This window comes from Oncorhynchus tshawytscha, linkage group LG32 (assembly GCF_018296145.1).
Source record: "Oncorhynchus tshawytscha isolate Ot180627B linkage group LG32, Otsh_v2.0, whole genome shotgun sequence".
NCBI lineage: Eukaryota > Metazoa > Chordata > Actinopteri > Salmoniformes > Salmonidae > Oncorhynchus > Oncorhynchus tshawytscha.
The window spans coordinates 16528908-16540057 of NC_056460.1; the positions used below are offsets into that span (position 1 = coordinate 16528908).

Sequence of the window (11150 nt, forward strand, 5' to 3'; positions counted from 1 at the left end):
TTTTGTTATGTGTATTTTGTTGTTTGTTCTTCTTTGCATTGAATTTTACAAATTCAACCCCAAAAAAATCTACACATTCAAAAAAAATCTTGATCACAAAAAAGGGGGTAAAAAGTATTGATTCCTTTAGGACTTGTTTAGTGTATAGGTATCATTCTTGAGTTGTTTGTGGTATTCTGTCATGAAAATCATGAAGTGTTTGCAGGTTAACATTTTTGGTACTGTACATTAAATAAAACATTTTGGTATACATTTGTGTTGTAATGACATAACATGTTTTTTATATAGTAATCCAGACCTTTATTTAGTACAGTACATTAGGAACTGGGAATATTATGAACAAATAAAATGTTTCATGGGGCAAGAATGCAAATATATTATTGTTAACGTTGGTAAAATAAAAATAAAAGTGACGATTGCAACTATCTCAAGACTATGTCCTTTCCATAATTCCATACAAAACAAAAAAGTGCAACACAACTACTGTGGAAATTGGCACCTTCCCAATCAAACATGTTTAAGTCAAATTAAAGTCTGATTCAAAGAAGAACTGTAGTCTCTTCACTCTCAGGATCTCATTGATGGAGTCCCTGATCTTTTTCCAGTCTCTGGCATACAGTTTGTTGAACCTTTGTTCCAAATATTTCTTCATGGTTTCGCGCAGGTTAACAGGCAGCGCGTCTTTGCCCAACGTTCCGACGTAGTTCACCGTGGTGACCCACTTCACGTAGTTCTCGTACGAGACCAGGTTCCGGAACAGGAATACTGCGTAACGATCGGATCTGGCCTTCCTTGCAGCATTCTTAGAACGCAGGTAAAGCTGTCTCTCCTTGTCTGTGGAGATGGGACGCAGCATTATGTCTGAACGAACCCTAGTTCCTCCACTCGGTTGCTGTGGTGACTGCTGCTGTGACCCATCTCTTCTAGCAGGCTGGTGTCTTAGGTTGAATGAAGGATTCTCAAATTCCTCTTCCTCAGATATCTCTTCATACTCTTCTTCGGATTCTTCCTCCTCCTTCACTTCCTTCTTAATCCAACCAATAGAGGTCGCCAGCTCCCCTCTCCGCCATGCCCCCTCTTCAGACTGCAGCTCCAGCTTTGGATGCATTCGGAGCACGCTGTTGAGAGGAGAGGTGCAGTTGGATCGGGTGCTGTGAACACTGTCTGCACAGCTTTTAAAAGCTTGTTTTCTCAAGCTTTGGCGCATTGTATAACGTCACAAGACTCAGGACCTGGAACCATGGTGGTGTGCAAAAGAAAAGACGCAAAAACCCGAACCGCTGTTTGTTTGTTTAATCCAAAACAAAAGGAAGATTGATTTCATGTGGGGATATTGGTTTGAAAATGCCTGACGGGTAGGCACTAAGCGATCAAAAGAGAAGTCAGTCTTGTACATCAGAGAATACCCTCGAAAGGTATCATCTTTGTTTCCCGTTATTATGGTTTTTAGCGGATGTTGTTGCTTTTTAATCCAATCTCCCCGAGAATTTAATCCAGCCTCAGTATTATTGACAACGATCCTGTGCAGAGTCACCACACATTCAATCACACGTTGTGATTGACTCCATGTGTGGCATTCATTGGCTTCAGGCCGGTATTGTCACGTTGATACAAAGGCACAATGATAGCTAGTATAGCCCCATGCAATGACTAACACACAGCTTTCCTTCTGCATGATTTGAATTACAAATACAGAAAATACATTTTTATGCTGGAGAATACAAGCAATGGGAATGTGCTGTCAGAAGAGATGGAAAAAAAGGAAACTATGGAATATGTGAAAGTTTTGGAATTGCCATCCATGATTGCCAATGGTGATTAACACAAGACTGCAAACAAACGAAAATAATGATTGAATCCAACATCTTCATAAGACTAGAGGCAATGCAATCCCCTGTTTTTGATTACTGTTCACCTGTGATTCACAGGAGGAAATGCATACAAATGACTAAAAGCTTTTCTAAATGAGGAAGTAGTACATTGGCAGTAGGACCGAACTCTTACCGTTGTGTCGGAATGGTGTTTGTAGCAGGTGCAGTCTTGGCAACAGGGGACGTTAGCGCCTGCGAACACACGCCATGGTGACACCTTTAGCCAACACCCTCAGCAATTTTTATTTAATTGTCTGTTTGATATTAAAGGTGCAATATGCAGAATTCGTTCCGCCATTTCCTGGTTTCTAAAATTCTAATTGTTCACCTAATTTTAGTTTATGTGACAAAACAAGCAAGTGTAGTGTAGAGAATCATTGTACAATTTAAACCCATGTGAAATATAATTTACATAACCAAAAATATTGTATTTTCAGCAAAAGACGCAAAACAAATATTTAGAACGGGAAGCATTCTTAGACTTGTTTTCAATGAGAATGTCAGATCTCTATAACTCACAATTCTATGTGAATTTGGTCAGGTCACCCAAAAAAGTTACATAATGCAGCTTTAACTAATATCGATGATATTAGATAGTAGTAGTAGATAGATAGTAGTAGATAGTAGATCACTTACAAAAATATATCTGAGACATTGGGGTCCCAAATATTAAAAAGATTTCTTACCTCCTGTTTTCTTTTGTTCTCCGAGGCCTGGTTGGCTTCTCCGAATTTCTTCGCTAATCTAGCAATCTTGGCCTGAAAAAGGGTAAGAAACAGTGAGAACCTGTGAGACTTTCCATTTGTAAGGATTTTAATTAGTATTGCTGAATTTTGTGACTATTGAAAACTATGACTATTGCTGACTATAACCATTGACGACAATTTCTGACTGTTGTGACTATTGTCAAGTCGACTTGTAACATACCCGTTACTAGTAGTTTAACATGTAGCTAGCTTACCTGTAGTGTGTTAAGGGTGCTCTGGTGTTTTGTGGCACAATCAATCTTTTCTACCCGGTCTTTTAGCTCCTGTAAACCTTGGTCGAAGACGGTGAGCTGCAGCGCCCTCAACCGCTCCTCAACCATTTTCTGCAGAACCTGAGAAGAAGAGAAACGTAGGATGAGTTCAAGATGCAATTTAGGGCTAGATAGTGTGGGGCAATATTGTTTGAGTGTTACTTTATACCTGACTGGGGGTAAAATGCTAATACGTGAGAACAGGTATCATCAATTCCTGCCAGACCAACCTTTTCAAGTTTTAGGCGACTGCCACCTTTCGCAGTGATTTTCAACTCGAGCTGAGCTTCCAACTCCACGCCCTGCACCTTCTGCCTCTTCCCGTCTCTTTCAACCTTCCCTCCATCTTTCTCGTCACCTTCCAACAGGGGACGCTTCTGTCCAGAAGAGGAGCTCTTTTCCTCCTTCACCTTCACCCCTGTTGCAACAAAGTGTTCTGGTTTAATCAGATTATTTTGGTTAATGGTCATGTGATATAATTTCCTGTGCAGTATGCTTGTGTGTATGTTTTTAATTTTAGATTTTTTTTCCTGTATTGTTTTATTTGTAAAATGCAAGTATTCCCAGATAATATATTTTGTTATAAATCCCAAAAAGTTTGAAAATGAAACATAGCTGGCATAGTAGTGCCTACTACTATCAGTCAGCTCTGGATGATTTTTCAGGTCTTGCCGATTCTATCATTTCATACCTTTGTCACTTGTGGATGTAGAGGTGGAGGAGGCAAGAGATGAGGTAGAACACCCGACAGCATTCTGTTTCTCCTTTTTCACCTCCTTTTTCACAGAAACTACCTCCATCTTTTCCTCCTTTGTTACTCCTTCCTTCTCTTTCTGACTATCGTCTTTCTTCTTCTCTCCCTTCTTCACCACCTCTTCTTTGATGTCCTGATCCGTCTCAGGGGCAGCAGGGGGGGAGGGGGTGCGGACAGGGGAGGTCATGGTAGCAGCTTTAGGGGAGGCCATGGTAGCGGCTTTGGGGGAGGAAGGTCTCTCTTCCATGGAAGTGGAGGTCTCAGAGGCCTTGGTCTCTGTATGGTCCTTGTCCGTATCCGTTTCCATGGCCACGGTGTCTTCTTTCTGCTCTGTCCTCTTTTCCTTCCCAGACTCTTCGTCAGACGTGGCGAGCGAGACGGGAGAGAACGAAGAGTCCAGAGGATACTGATCCATAGGGGCTTGGTCCTCATGGCTCTTTCCAGTTGTAGTGCAGGCCTCCTGGAGAAGAGAACATCCAGGTAAGTTTGTATTTTAGCCGCCAAACTTAAACACATGGAGAAAAAAAAAAATCCTACTCGCGGTGCTTGGACCCCTAACAATACCAACTTCAACACTTTCCAACTATAACCCCCATTTTCCTTAACTTCCAATGTTTCCCATTTATCCATATTTCAGCTCCTCTCACTCGTTCTCATACAAACCTCTTTTTCTATCTCAGGTGCTTTCTCTTCTTTCTTGTCCGTCTTTGCCACCTCCATCTCTGTATCCTTTCCTTCCTTGTCCTTATTGGAAGGGGACGTGGAACACTCCTTTTTCTTTCCCTCTTCCTCCATCTTTTTCAGCACGTCGTTAAGGTTGTGGAATGGCGATGACGGGGAGGGAGTGGCGTCTTCCTTGGCTTTGGGGCTTTGGGAGGTTGGTGGGGAGGGAGACAACGATAGGGACAGAGCAAGGGGAGGGGATCGAGAGGTCAGGGAGACTGGGGTTGTGGAACGAGACGTCACCACAACGTCGTTTTGCTCTCTGTCTGCCCCCTTCTGTGCATCCTCTGGGTGCGTACCGTTCGTCAGTGGGCTACGGGGAGGGGGAGAGCTGGAATTGGAATTGGACAGGGGCGGGACGGGGGACGACAATGTGCTGTGGAGAGACTCCAGTTGCTGGCGGTCGCTTATCTTCATGGTTTTCCTGGCTCGGAATATCTTCTTCTTCTCTTCTGCCACAGCAACTTCCATTTTAACCTGAGGAATGACAAGGAGGGATGGGGATGTTAGTTGGAACAGGTCATGAAAGAATCCTCCTCGGGAATGCTAACAGCACCTGCGCCACCCACCTAGCTTCTACCCACTTCAATGGGTACAGATGAGCTATCTTTAAGGCCAAACCGATGTAGTGTTCTGGGACACCACTAGGGGTCACTGTAGAACCCTGTTGGTATGTTTTTCCCTTCCTTGTTCTATTCTAGAAGGTTCTTTTTCACTGTGAGCTCAGCATACAGAACCATTCTATACAAGAGTCAATTTCAGCAGAAAGAGTGACTCAGCAGAAGTCAATCCAAATGGTCTCAAGTCCAGCTTCCTCTCCACTGAAGTTTAGTCCAGCATGTTCGCTCACAACTTTTTGTCCTCAGGATTGCGAACTTGAGATGCCATGTGGTCCAAGGGTGACAAACACACTAACATGACTGAAGACTATACTTTTCACTGTAAGAACACTATCCCTCGCTTCAATTGGCTGACAAGCTTTTGCGTTGTCAAATCCAACACAGCCGGTCCAGTCTGCAGCACGGATATGACATTATCCCAGGGGATGGCAGCAACATTACTTGCTTTTGTCCCTCCCCTTCGCTCTTATTGGTCCTTTTCCTCAGCCAATCAGGGCCCCTAGATACAGGTTCCGTTGGCAACAGGGAGAAAGGGTTATGCAAGGACTGCATGATTTACCTTATACAGTTCCAATTGTCGAACGCATTCCAGCGTCGGGGCTAGGTTCCAATTTGTGCTTATGGAGTTTATATTTCGCTGACAGTCATTTTCTCATAGTTACAGTGACATTGATACAATCATTAAGAACAATAGGCCAATATACAAAATATGACATTCATATGGATTTTTGTATTTAGTCAAATGTGACCTAGGGGTGTCAGTGGTCCTATATTATATTAGATTTAAAATAATATCTCACCTGGAGGTTTCCGATCATGGATTTGACACCAAAAGGATCCAATAACCTAGAGGGGGAGGGGGAAAATGTATTTATTATTAATTCAATGCAACGACTTAAAGCACATTTCAGCAACATATAGAGCGTTTCATTAATAAGTACATCATAAAAAAACAAGTTGCAGACATGTTTTACTAGTCAAGAGATGGTGGCCGTAATAATTGATAATAGAACAGGCCGCGGGTGTTGCAAAGCTCCTGACAGTTTGACGTTTTACAAGTAGTATTCCACAATGGCCAAAAAACAGCCAAAAAGGGTAGACTAGTCTTCACGAATGAGATTTACTATCATTACTTAGGCTTCTGTGCTTCAAGATACATCTTGAAATGTCCAGATAATTGTTTCACAATTTTCTAGAACAACCACCACACACAGAGACAAACTCGCACAACAGGCTTCACACAGAGGATGACGACAAAATTAAGCATTTGAAAGTACATTTTCTGCACAGAACTGATCAGTTTGTGCAGAAGGCTCCACAGGACCAACACAGAGATAATGAATAATAATGAATTCCAAGCTAAAGGCACGGACAAACTACAGTGTGAATAATGGAAGATGATTAGCCATCTGCCTCGCCTGAACACTCCAAATATGAGCAGAAACTACAGACAGCAGTCAGAGAAACTGTAAAATACTATAAAAAGTATACATAAAAAGAAAAACTAACTAATACTATACAAAAATATTAAAACTATTTGGTCATAGCAACCTACACATGGAGCAATAGGCCTTTAGCCTAGTTACGAGACACCATTCTAGTTGACGTAGTGAAACCGTTACCTAGCATTGCTGTCTGATCCCTAGTGACATTTTACTTTCCATAGGGACAGGTTACTCACGTCACTGAATGACATTATCACTCATCAAAATGCAGTGGCTTCCAAATAACGAACACATCTGCGAAACAACAAAATAACCATGATATTGTTGAGGTGAGGAGTAGGTTATTTTTTCTAAATGTTTCTCAGAAATTGTCAGATATTGCTATCCGAACCAATTGATTTTCACCCAGCATATTAAAATGAGCTAGGTAATCAGGTGCTTTAGTTTGGCCCTGTAAACTCAATAAATTCCAGGCCCAAGAAACTGCATTATTGTATCAGTTCCAGGTACAACAGTCTACTGCATTGTTGCTGCATTGCTGCCTAGACAGACTGCAGTAGACTGCTTACAGCTATATAAATAGGCCACGTTGCTGGTGGCCCCACCCCATGTGCCTTTGACTTCAATGTGCAGCCTGGTATCACATGACAAACAGTCAAAGAAATTTTACAACATCCGTTAAGCAACCTACACACAGAGAGAGCGTGTCCTTTACACAGACTGTGCAAACTAAGTTACAGCTCGAGGCAGACAGAGCTGCAGGCTACGCTAGCCTACATACCAATGACACTCTGTTACAACTAAGCGCACAGCTACCCCTCATAACAATACAGATAAGGGGGGGTTTGAGTTCTATTTTGAGTTCGATCATTTATCAAACATTTTTATTATGTCCTTCGACTTAAAAAATGGCCTTAGAATGGATGATGAAAAATAATACATTCCTTAATATTTGCCTCATTCATTTACTATATCAACTATTATTATATGATTTTCTCACCCCTGATGAGTTTCCTTGATATAAAACTAATAAGATGAAATCACATTCTATTATGTTACAACGACTCAGTTCACATTCCAATGTTATTGCACACTGTGCGCAGTCTTCCCCTCCCCCACTCTTTCATTACCCGCGTTCTGGATTCACTGCAGAAAAAACAAAATGGCCACCAGCTCTGATGTGTGCGCAGCCAGCCAAGCTGAGCCCTCACACGCTGCTAACTGAACACGCATCCAATCCACTGTAGTACAATAGTGTATCAAGTCACATTCATGTCAATAAGTTATTTGCACCATATGCCAAATTTTGCATAGGTTTCGTAAGTCATTTGTATAAAAGGTTAGTTTAAGTTTGGAAAAAAAAAGAAAGTAAAAAAAAAAATGTAGTTATGATGTACTTCCTCATCCATCCCACATCAATTGTGTTAATTTATGCTGATCAATTTTGTTACAATGTATTTAGTTTGGGTATATTTTCTCCTGAAGCTCCCTTGATGCGGTTCAAGCTAGTCCTCTGCTGTACTATATACTGCAGCAATTATAGATTGATGTGGGCCATAGATGATTTGTTTCTGGTCTGCAATAGCTGTAAACTGTCCACTGTATACCTCCAAACTGGAGGAAGAAAGACTCCTCATCACCGTCTTGTCCTTGCTTCTATTCCTTTGGTAATGTTTTGTCTCCTCTGACCAACACTACTGATTTAATAGGTTAGTAGTACTTGACTAGTACGGTGTTTGGTTCATAGCGCACATCAATTCCAGACGGTTATGTGGCCACACAGCAGCACAATTCACAAATGTATGGGCACATCCGTGATTGCAGCACATTATAAATACACTGGCCAAAAGTATGTGGACACCTACTTGTCAAACATCTCATTCCAAAATTATGTGCATTCATATGAAGTTGGTCCCCCCTTTGCTGCTAAACCAGCCTACACTCTTCTGGGAAGGCTTTCCACTAGATGTTGGAACATTGCTGCGGGGACTTGCTTCCATTCAGCCACAAGCCACAAGAGCATTAGTGAGGTCGGACACTGATGTTGGGCGATTAGACCTGGCTCGCAGTTGGCGTTCCAATTCACCCCAAGGTGTTTTATGGGGTTGAGGTCAGGGCTCTGTGCAGGCCAGTCAAATTCTTCCACACCAATCTCTACAAACCATTTCTGTATGAACCTCGCTTTGTACACAGAGGTATTGCCATGCTGAAACAGCAAAGGGCCTTCCCCAAACTGTTGCCAAAGTTGGAAGCACAGAATCATCTGGAATGCAATTGTACGCTGTAGCGTTAAGATTTCCCTTCACTGGATCTAAGGGGCCAAGCCCGATTCATGAAAAACAGCCCCAGACCATTATTCCCCCACCAAACTTTAGTTGGAACTTTGCATTCAGGCAGGTAGCGTTCTCCTGGCATCCACCAAGCCAAGATTCGTCCGTCGGACTGCCAGATGGTGAAATGTGATTTGTCACTCCAGGGAACGTGTTTTCACTGCTCCAGAGTCCAATGGTGGCGAGCTTTACACTACTCCAGCCGATGCTTGGCATTGCGCATGGTGATCTTAGGCTGGTGTGCGCGGATGCTCGGCCATGGAAAGCCATTTCATGCCGCTCCCAACGAACAGTTCTTGTGCTGAAGTTGCTTCCATAGGCAGTTTGAAACTCGGTAGTGAGTGTTGCAATGGAGGACAGACAATTTTTACATGCTACGTGTTTCAGCACTCGGTGGTCACGTTCTGTGAACTTGTGTGGCCTATCACTTCGCGGCTGGGGCTGTTGTTGCTCCTTGACATTTCCACTTCACAATAACAGCACTTACAGTTGACTGGGGCAGCTCTAGCAGGGCAGACATTTTACCAACTGATTTGTTGGAAAGGTGGCATCCTATGACCGTGCCAAGTTGAAAGTCACTGAGAGCTTCAGTAAGGCCCTTCTACTGCCAATGTTTGTCTATGGAGATTGCATGGCTGCGTGCTCGATTTTATACACCTATCAGCAACAGGTGTAACTGAAAAGTCCATGCACTGGAAAACATCTCAGAATTACGTTTAAAAAGTATGCAGGTAGGCAATTTCTATCATTTGTCAATGTAAAATACTGCTGATCTTACAACCATAAGCATAGGGCAATACGAACACAAATTAAATACGAACACAAATTAAATAAACTCTTGCCTGTCTTGCTACACAGCAGTGAGAGGATATGGTCAAACCAAAACGTTAGCAGAGACGGGCTGGGCTTCAAGCCTAGTCCAAGATACAGTTTTATTTAGTAAATGTTTTCTCCTGTTAATCAGAGGCTTTTAATCCAAGTACAGAGTGCTCACATGTTCTGTTGCTATGCCTATGTGAGCTGTATCCTCAGGCTACCGGCATACATTTCAGGAACTCCATTCAGATGACTATTTCAGTGTTAATTCCCTTCGATTTCAGATCTCTCAAGACACAGGAAAATGGAGGCTATCGCTCGCAGCAATGTTGAGTAAATATTTTAAGTTGAATTTTACATTCACGACTGATTTAAGTGACCTAGGTGGTCTGCAGAAATCTTCAAGAATTCCTCCACTTACTTTTCACTGCCTCAACAAAGACTAATGGCAGCCTCAGAATAATGAGATGTTTGTTAACTGGACTCAATCCAAGACGATCTGTACCTTTCATACCCCAGGAGTGTTTTCAATCAGTAGCAAGGCGGGAGGAGTCATGCAACATGAGTTTTGATTAGCATTGCTATCCCAGTGTTGATCAGACCCAGTTTGGATATTTGTCACATTTACAGTTTTATTTTCTAAGATCCCAAAAGAACTCCATTAGCCAGGAAAACAATAGGAGAACATTTTGGTAGATATGAAGATATCACCTTCCTGTTTAAGCTCCTGTTATTGTTCCAGTTCCAATGATTATTCAATACAGTTTTAACTTGTCAGACAAAAGTTTTTTTTACATATTCGAACATAATGCTTAAGGCTTCCAGCATTCTCTCCAAACTGTTCTGACCCTTTCACTTCCTCTCACAAATAGCAGGGCATGAAAATCTAAATGCCAAAAATGCTACTTTACGAATACAGAAAATATATACAAATATTTCACTTAATACAAAACAAACAGCCCCATTGCACAATATATTATTTAAAAATAACACACACAAAAACGTATATTATCTATGTTTCGGAACCGTGGTTACTGTAGCACTCTTTAACAAAAAAAAGAAATTTCAACAGTAGCCAAGTTAAATACTGAAATGTAGTCCAAGATACTAGTCAGAATAGAGCAACATGGGTATAGGTGTACAAGATTCTTTAAAATCTAAAATTCAAGTAAACCTTGAACAGGAGTAGTCTGGAGAAGTAGGCCTTCCTTTGGACAGAGGTCTTGCGCGTGATTTGTTCGGCTGTGTTGATTGAGGGAACTAGCAACAGCAGAGGGAGGAAGAAAAGAAGCGGGAGGGTGAGGGGGACTAAGGTTGGACTGTTCCATCCGTTTCAGCATAGAATGTTCTTGTGCAAGGCTGTGCGCACAGTGAAACCGTCATAGTCTCAGCCTCATGGCTCAACACAGGAAAAACTGACCCAGCACAGGCTGACAAACTACACGATGTAACACCTTCAGAACAAAAGGATGGAAATAAAATTATTCTCCCTTTAGGATTTACATCAGAGTGGCCATACTAATACCTAGTAAAACAAATACAAAATATACCTTTTTCAGTAACTTTGGCAGAA

General features: G+C 41.9%; 1 protein-coding gene across 1 annotated transcript in view; it reads right to left on the reverse strand.

Moving 5' to 3' along the window:
- The window catches only part of LOC112230226 (activating transcription factor 7-interacting protein 1), a 28357-nt gene extending 17527 nt beyond the window's left edge, over nucleotides 1-10830 (reverse strand). The window contains exons 1-8 of the mRNA XM_024396423.2: nucleotides 10752-10830; nucleotides 5787-5832; nucleotides 4307-4843; nucleotides 3581-4103; nucleotides 3120-3307; nucleotides 2833-2970; nucleotides 2558-2629; nucleotides 2005-2063 (exon numbers count right to left, since the gene is read on the reverse strand). Of these exons, the coding sequence (XP_024252191.1) occupies nucleotides 2005-2063; nucleotides 2558-2629; nucleotides 2833-2970; nucleotides 3120-3307; nucleotides 3581-4103; nucleotides 4307-4843; nucleotides 5787-5804 (1535 nt within the window). The 5' untranslated portion in view covers nucleotides 5805-5832; nucleotides 10752-10830. The remainder of the gene's footprint in view (nucleotides 1-2004; nucleotides 2064-2557; nucleotides 2630-2832; nucleotides 2971-3119; nucleotides 3308-3580; nucleotides 4104-4306; nucleotides 4844-5786; nucleotides 5833-10751) is intronic.
- Nucleotides 10831-11150: the final 320 nt, after the last annotated feature.